At 53.9% G+C, this 22,008-nt stretch overlaps 6 protein-coding genes and 2 non-coding genes across 8 annotated transcripts; 4 read left to right on the top strand and 4 right to left on the bottom strand.

The window, feature by feature from the left end:
• The first annotated feature begins 4,457 nt into the window (after positions 1-4,457).
• On the top strand, positions 4,458-5,499 carry N657DRAFT_640887 (uncharacterized protein). Its single transcript, XM_062792055.1, has 2 exons — positions 4,458-5,305; positions 5,376-5,499. Exon 1 carries the CDS (start codon positions 4,555-4,557, stop codon positions 5,101-5,103), a length of 549 nt encoding a protein of 182 aa, XP_062650766.1. The 5' UTR covers positions 4,458-4,554; the 3' UTR covers positions 5,104-5,305; positions 5,376-5,499.
• A 377-nt stretch (positions 5,500-5,876) lies between these two features.
• On the top strand, positions 5,877-8,427 carry N657DRAFT_640888 (MFS general substrate transporter). The gene is made up of 6 exons (XM_062792056.1): positions 5,877-6,591; positions 6,653-6,870; positions 7,016-7,492; positions 7,549-7,624; positions 7,686-7,953; positions 8,014-8,427. The coding sequence occupies exons 1-6, from the start codon at positions 6,302-6,304 to the stop codon at positions 8,260-8,262; spliced, it is 1,578 nt and encodes a 525-aa protein (XP_062650767.1). The 5' UTR covers positions 5,877-6,301; the 3' UTR covers positions 8,263-8,427.
• Positions 8,428-9,106: 679 nt separating this feature from the next.
• N657DRAFT_t40 lies at positions 9,107-9,194 on the bottom strand. The gene has a single exon. It is a non-coding gene; the product is annotated as a tRNA-Arg (tRNA).
• Positions 9,195-11,919: 2,725 nt separating this feature from the next.
• On the top strand, positions 11,920-13,187 carry N657DRAFT_668962 (lytic polysaccharide monooxygenase). The gene is made up of 2 exons (XM_062795468.1): positions 11,920-12,302; positions 12,362-13,187. Exons 1-2 carry the CDS (start codon positions 12,243-12,245, stop codon positions 13,037-13,039), a joined length of 738 nt encoding a protein of 245 aa, XP_062650768.1. The 5' UTR covers positions 11,920-12,242; the 3' UTR covers positions 13,040-13,187.
• A 636-nt stretch (positions 13,188-13,823) lies between these two features.
• Positions 13,824-15,568, top strand: N657DRAFT_687367 (glycoside hydrolase family 28 protein). Its single transcript, XM_062796887.1, has 3 exons — positions 13,824-14,532; positions 14,587-14,691; positions 14,756-15,568. Exons 1-3 carry the CDS (start codon positions 14,150-14,152, stop codon positions 15,360-15,362), a joined length of 1,095 nt encoding a protein of 364 aa, XP_062650769.1. The 5' UTR covers positions 13,824-14,149; the 3' UTR covers positions 15,363-15,568.
• Positions 15,569-15,900: 332 nt separating this feature from the next.
• On the bottom strand, positions 15,901-15,992 carry N657DRAFT_t39. Its single transcript has one exon. It is a non-coding gene; the product is annotated as a tRNA-Glu (tRNA).
• Positions 15,993-16,406: 414 nt separating this feature from the next.
• Positions 16,407-18,016, bottom strand: N657DRAFT_564654 (glycoside hydrolase family 27 protein; the record flags this gene model as incomplete). The annotated part of the gene is made up of 5 exons (XM_062788299.1): positions 16,407-17,458; positions 17,519-17,582; positions 17,654-17,736; positions 17,846-17,857; positions 17,914-18,016. 5 exons carry the CDS (start codon positions 18,014-18,016, stop codon positions 16,407-16,409), a joined length of 1,314 nt encoding a protein of 437 aa, XP_062650770.1.
• A 750-nt stretch (positions 18,017-18,766) lies between these two features.
• Positions 18,767-20,004, bottom strand: N657DRAFT_185781 (uncharacterized protein). Its single transcript, XM_062786137.1, has 4 exons — positions 19,846-20,004; positions 19,654-19,788; positions 19,086-19,594; positions 18,767-18,940 (listed from the first exon to the last, which is right to left on the bottom strand). The coding sequence occupies exons 2-4, from the start codon at positions 19,715-19,717 to the stop codon at positions 18,914-18,916; spliced, it is 600 nt and encodes a 199-aa protein (XP_062650771.1). The 5' UTR covers positions 19,718-19,788; positions 19,846-20,004; the 3' UTR covers positions 18,767-18,913.
• Positions 20,005-22,008: the final 2,004 nt, after the last annotated feature.

The following is a 22,008-nucleotide window of genomic DNA, read 5'->3' on the forward strand; positions in this document are numbered from 1 at the left end:
GGACCAAGACCATCGCGGAACTCGGGACAAATGGAAAAGGGCCAAGACTCTAGAGGTTTGCTTATCTTATCAGTTCACCTGTCCCAAATCTGGGCCCCATGATGATCTGCTACCAAGCACATTGTATCTCAGATTGCGCCCTCTTGTAGCATCCGTTATTGTAGGTCAAGATACCTAACGTGTGCCAAGATGCTCGACCAACATGGAACTTACTCTCTTTATTGACGATGCTGCAAAGGCGTGCCCATTTTTGCAGACCTGGCATTTATGCAGCGGCGAGAGCGGGTTGGCGGGGTAGGCTCGGTATTGCTTCGAGGCCCCACTCGCTGCCTCTGTGTGGCGGACGGCTTTCGGCCCCGGCGAACAACACCCGTCGGGATGATGCTGGAAACTGCAAGAATGCTGACTGATACCGACGCGACTACAGGGACCAAATTGTGCCACCTGCTTGTGATGCCAACATCCTCCAGAAATGACTTCCTGAACCCGAGCAATGTTTGAACCCCTTCACTCAGCCTAGGTCGCCTCGTTTCGATTCTCCATCCCCGTTCGTTTCTTACTCTCCTATCACTCACTACCTTAAGTTCGAAACCACCGACGACTGATCCAAGACCAAGACGAATTTGAGACTAGACCTCAAGAACGCCGATCAAGATGGCGGATCAGCCGATGCAGCTCGACTGGTCGGCGTCGCTGCGTGTAGCTCACCCTTCACGCACAGCCGGCAAAGACTTGCAGGGAGACAAGATCATGCTCCCTCAGTCAGCCCTCGAGCAGCTGCTCGCTGCTGGGACGACGACCAGACCCTCGACATCCCACACATTTACCGCATTCGACCCCTTCAACCCCTATTCTGTCGCCGACGCTCGCCGTGAACGTGCCCAGCACCTCGAGACCTACCAACAACTTCCTAACCCTCTGATGTTTAAGTTGGTCAACCAGAGGAACGGAAACGCAGTCTACGCCGGGATTCGCGAGTTCTCGTCAAGCGAGGGCGAAATTGCTCTAAGCACGCATCTTCTTGATGCCCTAGGGATACAAGAGTTGGATATTCCTTCGCCCCCGGCCGAAGACGGGGCCCTGGACCTTGCGCAGGATGAGAACGGCACGCTTGAAGCCAGCGGGATACCAATCACGGTCAGAGCGAAGCAACTTCCCAAGGGAACCTATGTGCGTTTGCGGCCACTAGAGGCGGGCTATAATCCTGATGACTGGAAGGCTCTGCTTGAGAGACAGCTCCGAGGAAATTTCACTACGCTTACGAAGGACTCGATGCTATCGGTTCGGGGCGCCAAAGGGGAGGAATTTCGCTTCTTGGCAGACAAATTCCAACCCGAAGGCGACGGTATCTGTATCGTTGACACGGACCTCGAAGTCGACATCGAACCGCTCAACGAAGAACAGGCGCGGGAAACCCTTCGGCAGATATCCGCCAAGATCCAACGCGCGCCAGGGACAGCATCGGGCAGCTCGGTTGGACATGCGATAGATATCTGGAAGGATGTTGAAGGCCAGGTTCTGGAGGGAGATTACGTCGATTACGAATTACTGTCATGGGACAGGGCGAGTGCCATCGCTATTGAGTTGTCGGCTCACGATGGCCAGGAGGTGGATCTCTTCGTCAGCCCCAAGAGCAACCGACAACGGGCACTCCCCAGGTACAACGAGCACATTTTTGGCGATTCCTCATCACCAAAGGATGGTGTGAAGCGCATCGTTATCCAGCCGACGAATGCCGAACTGGAAGGCGCGGAGAGCATCCTAATCTCCGTCCATGGCTTTTCTCCGCCCGACGGGGATAATACAACAGGAGCGCCGCGCCGTTACACGCTACGCGCCAAGGCTGCCGACCTTTTGGGCTCCGTTACCGCGCCTGTTGATCTCACCAGGTCAGAAGCACACGCAGACGAAGAGCAGTGCAGGAACTGTTTGCAAATGATTCCGAAGCGGACGATGGTGTTGCATGAGAATTTCTGCCTGAGGAACAACGTCGTCTGCCCGCACTGTAACAACGTGTTCCAGAAGAAGTCAGACGAGTGGCAGAACCACTGGCACTGCCCAACACACCCGGATGCCTACGGCTCCGGTCCCCAAAGCAAAGCCAAACACGACTACGTCCATCACACGCAGCATACCTGCCCCTCATGCGGGCCATCCACCCCCTTCACCTTCCCCTCCCTACCCGAACTCGTCCGCCACCGCACGACCGTCTGCCCAGGCAAGCTCATACTCTGCCAGTTCTGCCACCTCGAAGTGCCGCAGGAAGGCGACCCGCTCGACCCGTCCTCGGAAGCCGAGACGGTCCTCTCTGGGCTGACTGCGCACGAGCGCGCCGACGGGGCGCGCACCACCGACTGCCACCTCTGCGGCGCCATTGTGCGGCTGCGGGACATGGCCGCGCACGCGGCCAATCACGAGCTTGACAAGGCGGCGCGGGCCCACAACAAGCCGGCAGTGTGCCGCGGCGAGCTCTGCGGGCGGACCCTCCACGGCATCGGCCCGCGCGGGCAGGTCAACGGCGGGACGCGCATGGGCCAGGGCCCCGGCAACGACTTGGGCTTGTGCAGCCTGTGCTTCTCCCCGCTGTACGTCAACATGCACGACCCCGAAGGCAAGGCATTGCGCCGGCGGATTGAGAGGCGGTATCTGACGCAGCTGATGAGCGGATGCGGGAAAAAGTGGTGTGCGAATGAGTGGTGCAAGACGGGGCGGGCGAACCAGGGGATGGAGAAGCTGGGCGGCAGCGCCGCGACGGCGTTGCCGTTGGTCAAGCCGTTGCTAGAGGAGATTGCGGATCACGGCAAGTCGATGCACTTTTGTGTTGATGAGGCTTCGCAGCGGAGGAAGAAGATGGCTGAGATGTTGAATGCTGAAGGGGTGTGGGAGCTTGAATGGTGCGTTGCTGCGCTGGAAGCCGAAGGCGGGAATCTGTCCAAGGCGAGGGGCTGGTTGGCGGACTGGGCGCCTACGAAGGTTGCTGGGAGGTGACGGATTTTTTTTCTCTACTGGATTTCAACAGTCTGGATATGGGCCAGAGGATGAGGATATGGACGGGGGACAGACGGATGATACCCGCTTATTCAAAAGCACGGTCTGTGGAGCATGTTTAGACTTATGGACTAGATAAATGGCCTCATTCTCATGCTATTACTCTGCACCATTTCCCCATATTCCTTGCCGCCGTTCTTTGCAGTCTCCCGTAGTTAACGCCGCTCAGATGAGGTTGCTCATGGCTTAGTGACTCTGCAGCTGCGTTAGTAAAACGGTCTGGCCGAACTTCTTGTCTGGTAGGAAGGACGAACGCAGCAGGAGCAGTTGTTGCACTACCAATAATGTCAGCTTTGAATGTACTATACCAGATGTGCCGGGAGGTTTCAAGGGTAATGCGCAGGCTGGGGAGCCCAAGATGGCACCGGAGACAACCATGAAGAAGACAGTGTGTTGCTTACCTCTGAGCAGGAGCAGCAGTCGCACGGGCTCATATTAGCGGTTAGAGAATGAGTGTTCGGGTGATTGTTGGTTCAATAGTGTATTGCTGAAAGCTATGGCGTGCTTGAGAGAGTGGAAGGTTGAGTGTGGGATGGACGGGTCGACGAGGAGGGACGACTCTATTTAATGGTCATTCGCTCCCTCTCATCAACCATCGGCATTCCCAGCCGACACCAGGACCGAGATAGCGGACGGTCCCATCGCGTGACGCCGTATTAGACTGAATCCATGCACCTGTACTCATCCGGAAAGATGCAAACTGGGGACGAAGCTAGTGGTTGGCCTACCCCAACTCTTTATCCCATTCGAAACGTCACACAAGCCTTCCGGTTATTATTTCACGACCAGACCGGTATGTGGGGGATGTGCAGTGGGTGTAGGCAGGAGACAAACTACAGGCTCGAGACTTATTCCATGACCAATCCGATGCTGCACTTGGCATTGGTGGTGGGTGCTCGGCGTGGTTGTCCGCATCTTTACACTGCACGTTGACTGGGTTGGCCCACGATTGGTCGCTTCCAAGGTGATGGCCCACGGCATTGGACCATAAGAGAACGGTTCTCAATGCCATAGGCAGAAGCCAAGAAGGAAAGGATGGTCACGGTCTCTCTTGTGATTGTGGTACTGAATGAGTGTTAGTCCGTGGGCTGGTGGGGTCGTGGTGTAGATAGGTAAGCTTTCGATCGCGATCGCGATCGTGTTGCGAGGTCGGCAAGAAGCCCACCCTGAACTTCCAGGTTGACAACTGTGACTAATGACATGCCGGTTCTCCTAGGGGTGACCCAAGGCATGGGCACTGTCCCAGTCTCGGGACTGAGCGGGCTATGTGAGTGATGACTGACCGTTGCCGCATCTGGAGCAGAGAGATGAAACCCGAGATGGCTTGGCAGTGGAAAGTCGAGACACCGTCTTTTCACCTTGACTTGCTTGACGTTGAACTCCATATCTCGAGCCTTGATATGATCTTGCCGATTGCTTGAGATCGTGCGTTGTTGAAACTTCAAGTTCGCGCATCGCACACACGCCGCGCATCACCCCTCATCGGGAAGTAGCAGAGCACCAACCATGTCCCCTCAACGTCACCTCCTCTCCTTCCTCCTCCTTCTACTTACCTCTCCCCACCAAGCCATCGCCGTCAAGAACCTCCCCGCGGGCGTCGACATTTCAGAAGACACACCCGGCCAAGTAACCATAAACGGTGACCCAACCGGCAACACCACGGTTGGCGCCAACCTGCCCATCTCAGCGACCATCTTCTGGGGCGTCCCCGGCCCTTCGACCTGCCGCGGCAGCGTTATGGTCGAGTTCCGCCTACCGCAACCTGCCGACCCGGACGCCGGCCCGACGCAAGAATGGTGCTACACCCTACCGCGGGTGAGCGGGTGCGGCAAGTTTGTAGCGAGCAAGGAGGCCGGGTGCCAGGCGCGCTTGTTTTCGGAACCCGGGTGTCAAATGTACGTGAACACGGCCGTGTTTATCCCGGAGGAGAGGGCTGTCGGCGGTCGGTGGTGGAGCGTGGGGGTGCGGTGTGGAGTGCCGGCGCCGGCGCCGGAATCGGAGACCCTCGGTCTGCCGCCTCTGGCGGGGTTGATCCGGCGGCCAGGTGGGAATTGAGTTGGCTATAAGTGGGAGGTCGTTGGGGGAGAGTGTCCACGAGATGTGTTACCATTGTATGCTTAGTGTCGAGCCTAGTGCAGGCAGCCGCGCAGAATTCCATACCGTAGATCGTAGTTCTACCGTCAATGTGTTCTCCTGCTCCCTAAGCGACTGTTGCCTTGTTGTAAGGTATTCTGGTGAATTCCCCCAAGGAAATGCACTGTTTGGGAAAACACTGGGTCAGCAGGTACTCGGAGCGCCGCCAGTGTCCTTCCGGCCCCATTCTTTACCTGGGAAATGGGTGCTGTGCGCCGCGGAGCACCGCGGAAGTGAGAAGCAGGGAGAATGGGCTCAATGGAGAGATACCGGGGCTCTTAAGTAGGGTTTGCGGCAGACAATGAAGCCAAGCGGACGAGTGACCTAAAATATACGGATTCTCCAAGGGATAAACCTTTGTCTTGCTTGCTGTGCGGACATCGGCATTCGGCGCTGCATAACCTCCGTCTTGTGACGATGCACCTAAGGGGGGAAACCACCAGCCGGGGTTTCGGTGCGGACTGAAAGCGAAACCGAGACGCAAAGACCAAGCGACTGTCGGTCATTGGTTGCGGCTCGGTTTATCAGAATCAGAAGCGGCAGACGAGATTTATCCCCATGTGGGAGGACCGGCAAGCTGCTGTGATTGGCTGTTTCTTTGGCACTTTTGCCGAACGTTGGGCCCACCATAAGTCCGGGCTCCTTCCTCGCTGAAGCTCTTGTTCCCGGAGGAATTATGCGAAATTGTGGAAGGCGCTGGAAACTGACCTTTGATGTCGGCGGCAAGAAGGACTGCTTCTAACGTAAAGCGATGTGTCCCTTGTCATAGCGAATAATAACCAGGATTCCAAAACCGGAGGACCGGGGTCGGTTTTCTCAACCGCTTCTGATGTGCGGCCGGGTACCGGCATCCGGGCTTGGCCCCGGGTGGCGCCGCCGAACCCCTCGACAAGGGGGGTGATCAGATTGATGGTTCTTCGTTTTCGCTTCTAGCCAAGACCCGAAGAAGCTTCTCGGATTCGGTGTGTTAGCAGTCCCGATGATCTGGGAGTGGAGGAGCAGGCTACGCTACAATAATAAAAGACCACACCATGCTGTTCCTATTTTTTTTGTCTTGGCCGCAATCTGTCTCGGCAGCCAAGAATCGATTTTCTAGATCCCCTTTGGTTAATCTACTGCCATGGCCGATTCGTCATCGCAAAGAGCGCTCGCCTCTACCCCTAAACCCTCCGACCACGACCTCGAGAAGGGCGCATACGAACCCAACTCGGACCTCGACGCTGCTACCATTGTGCCCGAATCCGAGTCTGTCACCAGAGATGGCCCTGCCGGCGAGAAGCGGGAGGAGGAAGGCAGCGACCCCAACATTGTCTCCTGGGATGGCCCTGACGACCCCACGAACCCGATGAACTGGACCATGCGGAAGAAGTGGTCCAACATTGCTGTTCTCTCCGTCCTCACCGTCATTACGTGAGTTTTCAGCTTCAACCTACCGCGGCATGATGTGCTAGTCTGACGGAGTCGTCCAAAGCCCCCTTGGCTCGTCCATGTTTGCACCCGGTATCCCTCGAATCCTGGCCGAATTTCACGAAACATCATCCGTCACGGCCACCTTCATTCTGTCCGTCTACATCCTCGGCTTCGCCTTCGGTCCCGTCGTCGTTGCGCCAATGAGTGAGATCTACGGCCGGTCTCTGCTCTACAACATCGGCAACGTATTGTTCACCATCTTCACCGTCTGCACCGCCCGTACGTCACATCAGCGCTCTTCTTGCCCCTTTCTAGATGTCTCGGGAGTCATGGGAGTCGGCCTGTCCCGAAAGCAGCGCTTTTGCTTCCGAGGAACTCCCGAGTCACATTCATTAGGCACGAAATGATTGACATTGTTGGACAGTCAGCAACAGCATCGGCATGATGATGGCGTTCAGGTTTCTCATGGGCGTCGCCGGTTCCGTCCCCATCACCATCGGCAGCGGCAGCATTGCCGACATGATGCCTGTCGAGATGCGCGGGAGGGCCATGGCCGCCTGGGCCCTCGGTCCCCTGCTTGGTCCATGTATCGGCCCCGTGGCCGGCGGCTACCTGATTCGCGCGGCCGGGTGGAGGTGGGTGTACTGGCTCATCACCATTGTGGCCGGCATCATCACGGTGTTTACTTTTTTCACCCTCAAGGAGTCGTACGCCCCAGTTATCTTGGAGAGGAAGGCCGCCCGCTTGCGCAAGGAGACGGGCAACCGGGAGCTGCGGAGCGCCCTTGCCGGCGCGGCCGCATCCCCTGCCGAAAAGTTGAAGGCCGCCATTGTCCGTCCGGTCAAGCTGCTTTTCCTCGCCCCTATTGTGACGTCCATGTCTCTCTATGTCGCCGTTACTTGTGAGTCGTCCGTCAACCTGGAGTGCTGGCTTCGCATCATAACTAATATAGCACAGACGGCATTCTGTACCTGCTCTTTTCGACTTTTAGCATGGTATACCCCCGGTACTACGGTTTCGACGAGGGAGAGAGGTGCGTTCTGATCCGTCGTTGTACAGACAAAAGCGCCGAGTAGAAAGCTGACATCAAATAGCGGTCTGGTCTTCATTCCTTCGGCGATTGGCATGGGCCTCGGTATCGGCGTCTTCGGCGCGCTCTCCGACAAGCTAGTCAAGAGCAAGCTTGACAGCGGAGAGCACCACCGTCCAGAGATCAGGTTGACGCCGTGGTTTACCATCCCTGCCGGTGTCACCATTCCCGTCGGTCTGTTCATCTACGGTTGGACAATTCAGAATCGTGTGCACTGGATTGTGCCCATGATTGGTGTCGTCATCTTTGCCTTTGGACTCATGGGTGTTATGGTGCGTTCTCACTCTGCTGGCCATTGGGACAAGCGGAACAATGCTAACACTTGCCGACAGATGTGCGTTCAGAACTACCTCTTGGATGTCTACCCAAGGGCAGCAGCCTCCGTTACCGCCGCCCTGGCCGTGCTCCGTTCCCTAGCCGGGGCGCTCCTTCCCCTCTGCGCCATCGACATGTACACGGAGCTGAACATGGGTTGGGGCAACTCGGTCCTGGCCTTCATTGCCCTCGGCCTCGTCCCCATTCCCCTGTTGTTCTATAAATTCGGGCCACGGCTCGTCAAGAAGTTTGAGCTTAAGTTGTAACGTTTCTCGTCTTCTCGTTTTTCATATCCCGTAGTCTGGGGTACCGCATAGCACGCTGGAGTTAGGGTTCGAGGGGTTTTGAAAAGAGTGTTCTACATATAGAGATACCAACGACATACATAGAAGTTGGTCTTAATACATTGTTCAAACTGTGCTACCGGCGACGTGGCTCCTTCCCTGGATCATCCTCATGTTAGAATCGTTTAGGTATTGATTCGGACACATACTACTGGCCTTACCTGCGCAAGGGGAGTCGGGACCATCGGAGCCTGAAAGTTTCCCATCCGTTGAATCAAACCACCTGAAATCACTGTGTAATAAGGTACATAACTACTACACTGCTTAAAGTTATTACTCGATCTGCCCGCGGCCCAATCTAGAGAAGGCGCTCTTTCCACTTGGCGATTTAAGCACGGCTCTTGATCCCCATAAAGGAAGGAGGAGGAGTAACCCAATGTAAGTTGTGATTCAATCGAGCTGTTTCTGTTTTGAAGATGTTGGTGTACTCCTTACAGGTGAGTGGAAGTCTAGTGTCACGGGTGTGCGCAACTGACCACTGCGTAACACCGTCAAATGAGGGGCCGTGGTTCAAACTGTCTAGTCGAACCAAGAGTTGCGCACATGAACCTCACTGTCACGATCCGTGAAATCTAGTCGCCTCTGAGTTATTGACGCCGGTGTTCAAGCACCACTCCTCGGATCCTTGCCTAAATAGGGAGTTGATTATGGACTTTAGAACCTCCGTAATATCGCACCGTCCCTTCACCAACCAAAAGCCCTAACTAACTTCAAAACTTAATACCGACCTACAGTTAAGTAGTGGAATTTGGGGGGAAAAAAATGTCGACGCTCATGGGACTCGAACCCACAACCTCAGTCTGCTCTCCCATATTACATAGGAGGACCACACGCTACCATTGCGCCAAAGCGTCTTTTTAAGCTACTTATCAGGTTATTGTGACAACAACCTCTATATTCATTTTCTTTCAAACCTGTTCTACCTCATTTACCCTCAGCCCTTATGCGCGCAGTCCAAACTCAACTAGTTTCGTGTATATCTCCTGAACTGAGAAATTGTCGGAATCAAAGACGCAAGCTGCAGGTACTAGCACAAGCAAGGCGCAACTCTGATACTACTCTGATGAGGATAAGCTGTTAAGTCTCTCAGTGACATGCGGTAGCACTTCTGTCATGGCGAGGCGGTGCCGAAGTGGGACGGTGCCGCAAGCAGCTATCTCATTTAACTGAAGATAACAAGGATAGGGGCAGCTATTATCTCCTAATGTAATGTCATTAGATTTCCCGTTCCTGTTCTCATGGTTATGTCATATGCTTGCGGTCATGCATACGTCATGAGTCTGATGCATACGTCAGTGGTCAGGGCCTACGCATAGGCCTCTGCTCCAGTACTTAAGGTTTGGTTGCACGCCCATCCTGTCATCTAGCTCTTGCTCTTGTTATAGCAGTATCGATCTTGTATGTGCGAGCTGACCGAACCTTGCGTGGTGTGAGAGACGAGTAGCATCGAGGCGAGGCACGGAGACACTGCAATTGCTGATTCAATTCTGCTAATCACGAAATGGGAAGAAAAGGAAGAGAAGCTGGAAGAGCTCTCGCGATGCAGGGGTAAAATGTTAGGCCAGGGCACTCAAGTGGTAGGTGCCGCGACGTACACTCCGACCGCAGGCGCCGTCACAGGTGGTGCCCGTCACATGTAACTTCTAACCATTTAATCTTTTGAGAAATTATTTCCTTATTTAACCTAACGTTACCTAGAATAAGCGAGGATGTTTAGTATAAAGTGGTACTTATATGCCTCTACGGATTACTGCTGGTACGCAAGGGTGGTCTAGGGAGTTAGACTTACTAATCTTATCAACACAACTCATTTAAAGCTACCGAGCAGTTAATAATCTTCGAAAGGGTCTAACGTTAGATATAATTTGAATAGGACCCACCTAGCCGTTCAAATTCGAAAGCGTTCCATCTACACAGAAACTCAAGGCACCGCCCGAGGAAGAGACAGTCAATAAACACCCTTCCTAGGTGAGCTGCACTAGCACATCAAATAAGTCGTTTGTCTAAAATAAACCGCTCATATGCCGCTTCTAGGCAAGTTACAGTTAAACTCATCAAGCTTCTTTCGTAGTGAGCCTCTGATGTGGTATCCAGGCACCGCTCCCAGACGCCCTTCGGGCCCTTGCGCGGGTAAGGAAGGTAGCAAAAGCACTCTCAAAGGACATTTCATATCAAGATGCAAATTTTGCGTGGCGGAAACACTCTGACTGAACTATGCGGTCCTTAGGACCGCATAAAACTCTTCGACCGCCCAGCCTGACCCAACACGCAAGGGGAGCCGGAGTTCCTTTCTTTTCATTTCTTTTCTCATGGTTCTTGGTTTAGTAGCATTCTTTATTGTTTTTAGCCGCTTAAACCATTGAGCAGCAAATACCACTACTCAAAGGCCTCCGAGCTGATACTGAATAGTTCCTTAACGGCTTCATCTTCTAGCGACCAGGCACCACCTATAATCAATTTAGAGGAAGGAGCAGACTATGAATCCTTCATTGAAGGGGCCACCTATCAATCGAGTTGTTTATCTGGAGGTGAACCGCTCATGGGCCGGTTATTTGCGTGAGGTAAAGCTCCCACGCTTATGGACATTCTGGTGAGCTGTTCATGTAGCGCTCCTCATTTGCCCGGCTGAGCATTTGGTGACAGCCACTGGACGCCTTCAAGCCTTTCCTTAGTGGGGCCGAACCTGAACTGAAGTCAGAAGGACTGCCTGCCATTTCCAAGTGATTCGTCAACCAGTCGGAACGGAAACCAAGAAGGAGACAGAGTCCTCCGCTGCATCCCAAGGCCTCGGCGTTCGCAAACATTACTACAACTGGGCCCGTGTAGACCGCAAATAGCTTGACTGACACTGCTCCGTTTGTGGTGTCATCAGAACACGAAGACCTGGGGTTATACACTCGGGAGATTGAGGTTTCAATGTATGTACCTTAACCAAACGCCGAATATTCTTGCCCATCGTCTTCACCGACGCCCCTAGGCCGCCCCTGCCTGTGGCTCCGAGATAACAGCCGTACATCAGTACATTCTGTTTGTTTGGCGGCGTGTGACATGGTGTTACCATAACTAAAGTCGGTCGAGACCTCGAAATGCGAAGAGCCGTCTCTACACGGAGAATTCCGAGAATGGCGTCAACCGTTTTAAACCGTCTAAGCGAAGAAGGGCGAAGCGCCGGTCTGGTTGGCCGATGTTGAGTTCAGTTCCCATAGGACAACAGAGACGGCCGTATTGTTAGCATGCCGTAATATGGAAGGTCCCGGGTCGCGTTTAAGCCTTGCCATCGCGAGGATTCTGCCGCACTACCGGCTCATTGGTGCCATAACTGATGAGCTTGTACTCGTAACCTCGTTGCAACAGCCTGGCAATTTGACGATCTTGGACGTGATGATCGGCGGACGACGTTTCCTCTAACTTATGGCTTGGACCAACATGGTGAGAGAGTCAGACAGTAACAATAAGGTGACCATGCCGAGTCTGCCAAGAGCCCGGGGACATCGGCTGCGGAAAAGGGGGGGCGGATAGAGAGCCTCCGATGAGCATCGCTCGGCCAACTACAGCCAAGCTTCATTCCTATCACGGTTTCGAGACTCGGGCGCGTCAGCAGGATTTAAGATTCAGAATGCCGAAACCAAATGCCGGAATGTTAGGACTGGACAAACGACCGGGCAAGGCGGTTGTCGTTTTATTGGAAAATCTGGGCGGGTGGCGCATAGTATCCGTGGTCGTAACTGGCCTAGTGAAGCCATATACGAAGATCAGGTTGGAATCCTTCAACCCTGTGGGCTGATGTGTATAAAGACACAATGCCCGACCTCTTGTAAACCCTGTTTGTTTGATCACGCAGGCATCTCGACAATCTCGTACGTTTTTGACAACATCCAGCCTTCACCAGCACTTCAGCAATCATGAAGTTCAGCCTCATCATGATCATGGCCGTCTCGGCCCAGGCGCATAGTATTTTCCAGGTCAGAACATATCAGTTTACCGGTCATCAATGCACCACAGCTAACGCAACCGAATGCAGAAACTCTCTGTCAACGGAGTAGAGCAGGGACAGCTCGTGGGACTCCGTGCCCCTAGCCAACCCAACCCCGTCTACGACGTCTGGGACCAGCAGCTCGCCTGCGGCCTCCCCGGCACTCGGTCGAACAAGGTCATCAACGTCAAGGCCGGCGACAGGATCGGTGCTTGGTGGGGCCATGTCATCGGCGGCCCCCAGTGGCCCAACGACCCGGACCATCCGATCGCTTCTTCCCACAAGGGGCCCATCTCAACGTACATGGCCCGGGTCGACAATGCGGCCACGACATCCCCCAACGGGCTCCGGTGGTTCAAGATCCACGAGGACAGCTTCAACCCTTCCACGGGCAAATGGGGCGTGGATAACATGATCGCCAACAAGGGCTGGTCGTACGCCATCATCCCCTGGTGCTTGGCTCCAGGACACTATCTCCTGAGGCAGGAGTTGCTGGCGCTGCACTCGGCTTACAGCAACATGGGTGCTCAGTTCTATCAGTCTTGCGCCCAGCTCAACGTTTCGGGCGGAGGATCCTTTGTTCCGAGCCAGACGGTCAGCATTCCGGGCGCTTATGCGCAGAATGACCCCGGCGTCTTGATCCAGATCTGGGTGAACGGCATTCCGGATAATGGTCGCAAGTCTTATACTGCTCCTGGGCCCCGTCCCATGACCTGCCCGGCTTGAGTATTGGAGCGGGCTACCCTGCACTGTACTCTTGGGGAGACGGTACTCAGCTCCCTTTGGAGGAACTACCTTAGATGTGGCTTGCACGTTGCGAATCGTTAGTTTTGACCTTAGTAGCGGTAGCCTCATTCAATAAAGTGTTTTCTCCATGGCTCATGAAGTCGTCTCTTCCAAGTGCTACTCTCTGATGATATGCAGCGACGTATATGCCTCCACCATGCGTCTATGGACACCTTGCGCGTCCTCTGGCCTCTTTTCATGATGGCCAACACAAGCCCGGCAGACAATACTCGCTAACCTGGAAGTTGTAAGCGCACGGCTCAGCAAACGTATGCTTGAACCATTCGGTTGTGATTGACAAGATGAGACCTGACACGCCATGAGACAGACCCGGACTGAGTGGCTATAACCGCAAGGGATTCCTCGAGCGTTCTGACTGTTCGTGGCACAAGGATGATATGTCCGGATGGTCTAGCGAGGGGATACACGCCTAGAATTCACGGCGGAGATTGATACCGACTCTATATTCCCGTTAGCACCTCTCAGATGAGTCACGCTTGCGAGTCTGTCCCGGCTGTGCTTCGGACAGGCTCCTCCATGACTCCCTGTCGATGGGCCCGACACGAGAACTAAAATGGAAGGCCGGCATGTCCCGTTAGAAAAGCTTGTTTCAGTTGCCAAGCGCCTGCCCAGGCTTAACCCGTCTTGGCAATCTTGTCCGATTGCCGACCGCGTGTTCCGCCGGCGAGATTGTCAGGGTCAGGAGGGAACATGCGGCCCAGTAGAAAAGCACAGAATGACGGCCGACGACGTCCAGACTCCAGAGTGTAGGTACAGAGTAGTCCACTCTTGTCGTTTTAAGCCCACACGGGTTTTGGGTTGGTGGATTAATTGGGTGACGAATTCCTCGTCGCTAACGCGAGGTCGGCGTGCAAATGGTAAACATGAGGTGAATGGCAGAACAGGAGGGCAGGCATCGCGCCATCTATAAAGGGTCACAGCAGCCAAGTTTCGCTGAGATCTCTTGGATCTTCATCCTTCAGCCGGCCTTAGGGGAACAGTCATTCGTTTGCAACAACATCCCTTTATTCTCCTGCGAATTCCATCACAATGGTTTCCACCACAGCTCTCCTTCTTTCACTCGGCGCCCTGGCGGCTGCCAACCCGCTCCCAGCCCAGCTCAACGGTCGAGCCAGCTGCACCTTCACCGACGCTGCGTCGGCTATCAAGAACAAGAAGAGCTGCAGCACCATCACCCTGAAGGACATCACTGTGCCGGCGGGAACCACGCTCGACTTGACAGGCCTCACCGACGGCACCCATGTCATCTTCTCTGGAACTACCAGCTTTGGCTACAAAGAGTGGAAGGGTCCTCTCATCTCTGTCTCGGGCAACAACATTCTCGTCGAGGGCGCCGCTGGACACGTCATTGACGGCAACGGTGCCAAGTGGTGGGACACCAAGGGCTCTAACGGTGGGAAGACGAAGCCCAAGTATGTATTGACGGGCAATGTCAGCCATGGTCCATACAGCTAACCGTTTCCCAGGTTCTTCTACGCCCACAGTCTGAAGAACTCCAACATTAAGAAGCTGAATGTAAAGAACACGCCTGTTCAGGCCTTTAGCATCAACGGCGCCACCAACCTGGGAGTGTGAGTGAATAAATCATTCAAGGGATCATCAAACGACTTGAGAACTGACATACCTCGCGTACAGTTACGACATCACTCTCGACAACTCCGCCGGCGACTCGCAGGGCGGTCACAACACGGACGCCTTCGATGTCGGTTCCTCGACGGGCGTCTACATCTCGGGCGCCATCGTCAAGAACCAGGACGACTGCCTGGCCATCAATTCGGGCACCAACATCACCTTCACCGGCGGCCACTGCAGCGGCGGCCACGGCCTGTCGATTGGCTCCGTCGGCGGCCGGGACGACAACACGGTCAAGACGGTGCGCATCCTCAACTCATCCATCGCCGACTCGCAAAACGGCGTGCGCATCAAGACGGTCTACGGCGCAACGGGGTCCGTCTCGGACGTCAAGTACGAGGGCATCACGCTGTCGGGCATCACCAAGTACGGTGTCGTCATCGAGCAGGACTACGAGAACGGCTCGCCCACGGGCACCCCAACCGCTGGCGTCCCCATCACCGACCTGCACCTGTCGGGCGTCACGGGCACGGTTGCGTCGGGCGCCACCAACGTCTACATTCTCTGCGCCAAGGGCGCCTGCTCCAACTGGACCTGGTCCAACGTCAGCGTCAAGGGCGGTAAGACGTCGTCCAAATGCTCCAATGTCCCCAGCCCGGCCAAGTGCTGATCTGGCGATGTCCTGAGCTGTTGGGTTGGTGATTGGTGATGGTGAGGTGACACAGAGTATATGCAGTTTTGTGTGCCGGGAGTCTTCTTTTCTGACTGTAAAGGTCTTGTAGTCTGTTGCGATGTCTTGTCATGAATGGACAGACACAGAGCTTATAATAGATTGTATTGTACGTCCATTGAGGTATAATCGGAACTATTTCGTTGCTGTATACGGAGTACGCAACGAGCCACATGGATAACCGAAGATGTATTGTAAGACTCTAATGTTTGCCGTCCTGCACCCGATTCCAGGAGGATTTTGATTGAAAGGCTACCAATCCTACCAAAGTACAGTAAAACTAATCTATAACTATGAAGTTAAATGGGCCTTGAGGTAAGAACAGTCACAATTGCTTCAACTGTTGCCCGAATTTGCTTTATCACGTTGTCATGTTAGCTGACAAAAAGATGAATAACGTTAACTTTATAGGCAAAACGAAAATGTTACATCTGTTAAAGGCAAAGTGTGATTGAAAAATAAGAAAAAAAACATCATACTCGGATACCGGGAGTCGAACCCGGGGCTGTTGAGAGAGCAGTCACTTCTGAGAAGTGAGAGTCAACGATGTTACCGCTACACCATACCCGATTTAATCGTGCGTGGTTTCCGATTGATTGGAAGTCGCACCAAAATCTATAGATTATATGGAAATGCTGCTTAAACTCTCGGCCACACATCTGACGCGGCAACATGGAGCTAATCATTGAGACACAAACTACTGACTGAAGCGAAGCTTCAATGACGAACTGACACTGTTTCTACATAGTAGAAGTGAGGAAGGAGCCCTTCGCTTCATTTACACGTGTACTGACTCAATTTTCCAGAGTTCTCTAAGAATTGGTCGCCAAAACCCACGTGGCTTGGCGTGATCCACATAGTGTCAGATGCTTCGCTTCCAACATACTGGGGTGAACACCACAGCCAGGTATTTTATTCTTGTAGTATGCCGGACGACACTTGGATTCTAGGCGACACTACCTGACAATCTCCTCTAACTCTCCCCTAGTTGCTGTAGTAAGTCCCGTTGGGGAAGCTGCACTGCCAGTATCCAGCACAATACGGCTCCAGTCCCTCCGGCTCCGGCCCGGCATCGTTCAACAGCAGGGCAGCGACGCCATGCGGCGGCAGCGTGAGCGAGATGTTGCGGTACGCGGTGCCGTTGTTGGTGTGCGACCACAGGTCGTAGACTTCATACAGGCGGCCCGCCCGGATGGCCCAGCTCTCGGTCAGGTTGAACGACATTTGCCGCGGCGTGTCCTGCGTGTTGAGCACCATGAACACGACCCCGTACGACGAGTTGCCCGTCCAGTACTCGGCCGGGTGGTCCGGGTCCCACGTGTAGTCAGGGTTCAGACCCCACCGGAAGGGCGCGATGGCCTCGCCGACGTTGGGGTCCTGGTTGATCTTGAGTATGTCGTGGTTCTCGAGGATCTCGAGCGTCTCCTTGGACGCCGTCTTCATGTCGGAGCTGATCAGCAGCGGCGACTTGAGGAGCGCCCAGGCGGTGAAGTGTGACTTGGCCTGGTCGTAGGTCAAGTTGCCTGGCGGCGTTCCCTGGTTGGTATTGCCCACCTCGAGGATGTCGAGGTCGTTGCGGGCGTAAAACCGCGTCTCGCTGGCGATGAAGCTAGCCTGGTTGATGATGCTGGACAGGGCAGACCACCACGGCCGGATGTCGCCGCCTATCCGCCACGACTGGCCGAGCCGGCCGCCCCAGATCCACGGCTGCTGCCAGCCCCATTCGCAGAGCGCGAGCTGGAAGGGCTGCGACTTGGTCTTTTTGGCGCGAGCCGCAATGGCATCGGCCATGCGCGCATAGCGCCCATACACGTTCTCTTGCGTCACGTTGTCAAAGGGGATGTAGCAGTTGTCGTACTTGAGGTAGCTGAACCCCCAGTCGGCAAAGGTTTCGAGATCCTGGGCCTCGTGTCCGTAGGAGCCAGGAAACCCGCCGCAGGTACGGTATCCCGCGTCGCTGTAGATGCCCGCTCGGAGGCCAAGCCTGGAGAGAGACTTGGTGAAGTGCTTCATGCCCTTGGGGAACTTTTTAGGATCTGTAATAGTGTCAGAATGAAGCCTGACGGCGGAATGATCTCATATGATGCTCTGTTTACCTTCTACAATTCTTCCCTTTGCGTCTCGCTCCTTGAGGCTGTAGCAGTCGTCCAGCATAAATGTCTAGACCCAACATATTCCGATTAGCCCCTGAACACCTAAAAGACAGATGCATCATCAAGCAGATAACGCACGTTGTATCCTGCCTTGACAAGACCGTGGTCGACCATGGCCTTAGCTTGCTCAAGCAAAATGTCGGCAGTGTAGTCACATTGGTCTGGCAACAATGTGAGCTGTGAGTTCTACGTTTGGCCGGTTCTGCGTGATGGGAGCGAAGGCGGTGCAAAACAGAAACAAGGGAGTCAACAGATCGGGTTGTTGCTTACACATATTCCATGCTGCTGAAAGTCAGTACGGGCCTATCAAGATGTGTGTAGTGTTATGGCAAACTCACTGTTGAAGCCAAGCGCAGGGAGCTTTCCCACGCCATTTTCCAGTGCTGTGGTGCCAATTGCGTAAAGCAGGCCCACAAGAATCGAAGTTATTGAGGTCGCCATGACTCCCCAGTGGCCAAGAGTGAAGTCCAACGTCCGATGTTTTAAACTCGGTTGTGGAGGTCTCTGCCTCATGCTAATGAGCATCTAGAAATAAACCAGCGCTGAAACTATATATGTAAGTCAGCCACATGTACTCTGGAAATCCGTACTTCGAGATGATCGACAGGTTGTATTCAAGTCCAAATACGGAAGCGGACTGGCCCCTTCCGCCCTTTCGGCCTTCGCGGGGGACCGGTGTCATGATTTCTCCGCCATCCTGTGAGCTAAACTCGACGACTTACATGTGTATATGCGCGGTAGTTTCCGACGCGCACAAATCAAACCGGATCTCTCCGGGGGAGGTATAGTCGCGCATCTTGTGCCACAAAAAACTTGTTTACATGCAGAGCGAGGTGGCCACGGTTGTGGGTCAATCTACCTCGCTAAGGTAAGGTACCTTGGGCAGCTAGGTATCAACAAATTTCTTGGACGGAAGAGGGAAGGGCCATGTCAGAAAGGGTGATAAACATGGTTTGCGACAATCATGACGGCCGGGACAGACAACGACTACATACCTACTAACTACTCTCTTCGCTTCACCTTTTGACTTCAACCGGGGAGTCATTCTGGTTTTCACTGCCCGGCTCCTCGTTAGCAACCACTGCCTACCGGATCGTGTGAGCCATCGTCAAGTCTCTAGAGTTGATCTTTTTGGGCTGATGATCCAGAACATAGTCAGCCGGGCAGCTCAGCTAATCATGACTTCTTTCCAGTCCAGCATGCGAGCCGCTTGAGTCCCAGGCGCTGCTGGTGCCGAGCGAGTACCTAGAGCCAGATTGGCCGTGCTTGATTAGACTCGGGGCACTGTTCGGGGAGACAGTATGTCTTCTCCAGGGATCGGACGACGGGAAAGCCGGTTCACAGATTTCCTGGATGGAGGTTCTTCTGCCAAAACTCCGGGTTAAAATCTTCATCAAGCCAAGTTATCCGAGTCAGCCCGAGCCGTCCTGCCATAGGAGAGTTGGACTCCGGGAACGGGAGAAAGCAGGAGAGCAGAGGGGTGGAACCGGCCAGGCTGGGCGATTCTTACCTCCCTGGTAAACGACCGAGACGGTATTGAGGTGCTTGCAGGCACTGGGACGTGTATTCGGTTGAATTGGGCAGCTCGCGCGGAATGCTCAAGCTGATCTTGCTCGCCCGGTTGGCACAGGCCGTATTGGGTCTGTTCTTGCATCCACCAGCGCGTTGGCCGGGACAGGTCCAGGATAGATGGGTCATGAATGGTTGGTGCCTGGGTCCATTCTTCCCACTGCTTCGTGTGGCGCATCTGTGACGCTACTTTGGGATCCTTGATATCAGCAGGCGGGCTGTTGCGTCTCGGCACATGGGATGGCGGCTCCTCAATAACTGGTTGTGACGGTATGAGGTGGTCATGCTGAGGTTGCGGCGGCAGCCCTTGTTCGTCGCCGTTGGCAGTCGTTCGGCTCCATAGATTGAGCGCCCAGTCCAGCTGGGCGTACAAGTCTTCTAAGATGCCGCGAGCGGCCGCGAGCTGCTCTGTTGCCTCCTGCATGGTGATACCGATGAGCCGTCCGACCTCTAGGAAGACGTTAGCTTAAGTCAGAAACTGAATGTTCTTTTGCTGGTCGTCAACTAACCTCTGCTGCTGCACTGCGGCGAGAGAGAGAGAGAGACAATAAGATCCCGAACCGCCGCAGCCATGATGAAGTTTCCCTCTTCAGGAGTCTGGTCGTGCAGTGATCAGAGGGGCTTCAAAGAGACGTCTTACAAAGCTTCCAGCAAAAGTCTGAGACGAGTTGCCAAATGCCACACAAATTACTTTCACTAACCTGTCTGTCTTTGACAAACCTCCTCACTGAAGCTAAAAAGAGGCAGGAGAGCGACCGTTCGTCAAAAGGCTTCCGGAGACACCAGCAAGTTTCATCACGATGTGCTGCAGTGGAATGGCGGCCTTTTGATACACCAGAACAGCCTTCCCAAAGCTTATGTCCTGTTTTTATTAACAAAGAACCTAGGAGATGGTGGCATTCTCTGTCCAAATTAATTAAGCATCAGCATAATGGCTTTGTTCTCTGTTTCATACCTGGTTGGGGTATTTCAGCTTCCCAGTGTAGGAAGCACAGACACCTCCAAACGCGACCAGAATTAGGAAAGGAAAAAAGTATAGAAATAAAGGGAGAGAAGAAATAGGGAGACGAGATAACGTTAGGGGGAAAATTGGTCACAGTGAAGGAGATAGGAAAGAAGGAGAGAGAAGAATCAAAAAAAGAGGAGATAAAAGAGAAGAACAAAAGAAGATAACGTTAACGTTAGGAAAGTTATTTAGAAGAAAAAAAGGGGGGAGAACTTAGAGAGGAGGGAAGAAGAAGAAACAAAAGAAGGACAAAAGTAGAATACCTAACCGGAAAAAAAGCGAGAATGAGAGATATAGCTCAATCCTGGCTTCATGCCCCCTCTAGAACGCTCCTTTCCTTTGCAATTGCCCTTTGGAGGGAACTCTTTGCTTGTCAAGGTTGTCGGTCAAGATGTCCGAATCTCGTCGTTCCCTTCATGAAATCAACGCTGCTGAGTCGGACCATTTCAAATGCCATTGGGTAACTGAAGACCCCTAAATGGTCACGTCAGCGAAAACCCTCTATCGGTATTGTAGCGCAGTAAGGAGTACAGCTCCGTTCTCGACCACATGCAACCTCGTTCAGGTGCTTGGACGTTCGACCAGGTCTTGGCTTGGCCTCTCCAGAGGTGCAATGTTTGGAACCGACCGCTGTCGTCCGTGACGGTAAGTCAACTGGTCCAATGTGTGACGGTGGCGCGGTCAGCTGCCGACGCCTCGTTAACCATGTCGGGATTTTGCAGGAACAACTCGCTGTGTCCGGATGCAAGGGCGTGGTACATGTTTCAGCGCCACTGAACAACTCGCGAGTTCCCGATTGGAGGGTGACTGACCTCGTCGCTGCTGAACCACTCCAAGATGATAGAAATGGCACTATCTCTCTGGCATGTGAGAGCGAACTGTGCCACAGCAATCATCCTGCTTGACGAAGGACAAGTTAGGCTTGGCACACTGGCACAGGCTTGGACAAAAATAGAGGCTGGCCTGATGCTTGTGTGACGGGCGACGAACAGTCATCGAGACCTCACTGGAATGGGAACGCCGTACCTTGCGAGGATTCAAGAGGATGCTCGTTCACATGATGCAGGTGATGCCCACCGCCTTCCGTTCCATCAAATACCCGCCCTCCTCTTTGAACTCAAACACTCCAAAACCCAGTCTCCAGAGCTGCTTCAGACCGATCCCAAGTCGGCCTGGTTGATGCCTGGCCAGCGACTTGTCCCGCCTTCCACAACGGCGCAAGCGACATCGGGGCCGGGTGACTTCCACCCCACCACGACCACCACCGCTCGGGTACCTAACGCACTTTGCCGACGGTAAGTCGATTTTTGGGATGAGAAATCAGCTCCTGTGCGTCAACTTGACTCTATCATTTTGTTTATCTTCTATCCCATTATGATGCTGAATTCACTTCACTCTCTCTCTCTCTCTCTCTCTTTTTACTTTATTTTTTTCCCATCCTGTTTTCAACGAGAAGAGTTATGCCCGTCTCTAAATTCTGAAACTCACGCCCCTGGAGGATCTCCGTCCACGTGGGGTCAATGTGGGGCAATTCTGGAAGCCATTAAACACACACCGCTCTGCCACTCTCCACCATTCACCCCTGGCTCATGAGAAATGAGAATCGAGTTTTGTGCTGACCGCCTGTTTAGCAGCTCAACAATATGAAGACCCCGCAAGCTCATGGGTGTATCTGATCACAGGATCCCGGAATCCCACTGGCCAAAGTGTACGGGATCAAGGAGGCCTCCCTCGGTTTGTGCTGGGACATTGGAGGAACATACGCAATAAATTCGACATTGGGAAACACGCGGGCCCCCCTCCCGACTATCTGGTCTTGCGGCTCGAAGCACAAGGTTCTGACATTCCCGTCGTGCGT

This window comes from Parathielavia appendiculata (assembly GCF_033297405.1).
Source record: "Parathielavia appendiculata strain CBS 731.68 unplaced genomic scaffold N657scaffold_2, whole genome shotgun sequence".
Classification (NCBI taxonomy): Eukaryota; Fungi; Ascomycota; class Sordariomycetes; order Sordariales; family Chaetomiaceae; genus Parathielavia; species Parathielavia appendiculata.

Bases quoted from the DNA above. Each gene is read 5' to 3' on its own strand.
- N657DRAFT_640887 (XM_062792055.1), top strand. From the start codon at position 4,555: ATGTCCCCTCAACGTCACCTCCTCTCCTTCCTCCTCCTTCTACTTACC.
- N657DRAFT_640888 (XM_062792056.1), top strand. From the start codon at position 6,302: ATGGCCGATTCGTCATCGCAAAGAGCGCTCGCCTCTACCCCTAAACCC. The intron at 6,871-7,015 runs GTACGTCACATC...ATTGTTGGACAG, and splicing joins CTTCACCGTCTGCACCGCCC to TCAGCAACAGCATCGGCATG. The intron at 7,625-7,685 runs GTGCGTTCTGAT...GACATCAAATAG, and splicing joins GGTTTCGACGAGGGAGAGAG to CGGTCTGGTCTTCATTCCTT.
- N657DRAFT_668962 (XM_062795468.1), top strand. From the start codon at position 12,243: ATGAAGTTCAGCCTCATCATGATCATGGCCGTCTCGGCCCAGGCGCAT. The intron at 12,303-12,361 runs GTCAGAACATAT...AACCGAATGCAG, and splicing joins AGGCGCATAGTATTTTCCAG to AAACTCTCTGTCAACGGAGT.
- N657DRAFT_687367 (XM_062796887.1), top strand. From the start codon at position 14,150: ATGGTTTCCACCACAGCTCTCCTTCTTTCACTCGGCGCCCTGGCGGCT. The intron at 14,533-14,586 runs GTATGTATTGAC...ACCGTTTCCCAG, and splicing joins GGTGGGAAGACGAAGCCCAA to GTTCTTCTACGCCCACAGTC. The intron at 14,692-14,755 runs GTGAGTGAATAA...CCTCGCGTACAG, and splicing joins GGCGCCACCAACCTGGGAGT to TTACGACATCACTCTCGACA.
- N657DRAFT_185781 (XM_062786137.1), bottom strand. From the start codon at position 19,717: ATGGCTGCGGCGGTTCGGGATCTTATTGTCTCTCTCTCTCTCTCGCCG. The intron at 19,595-19,653 runs GTTAGTTGACGA...ACGTCTTCCTAG, and splicing joins GCCGCAGTGCAGCAGCAGAG to AGGTCGGACGGCTCATCGGT. The intron at 18,941-19,085 runs GTAAGAATCGCC...GAGTTTTGGCAG, and splicing joins CTCGGTCGTTTACCAGGGAG to AAGAACCTCCATCCAGGAAA.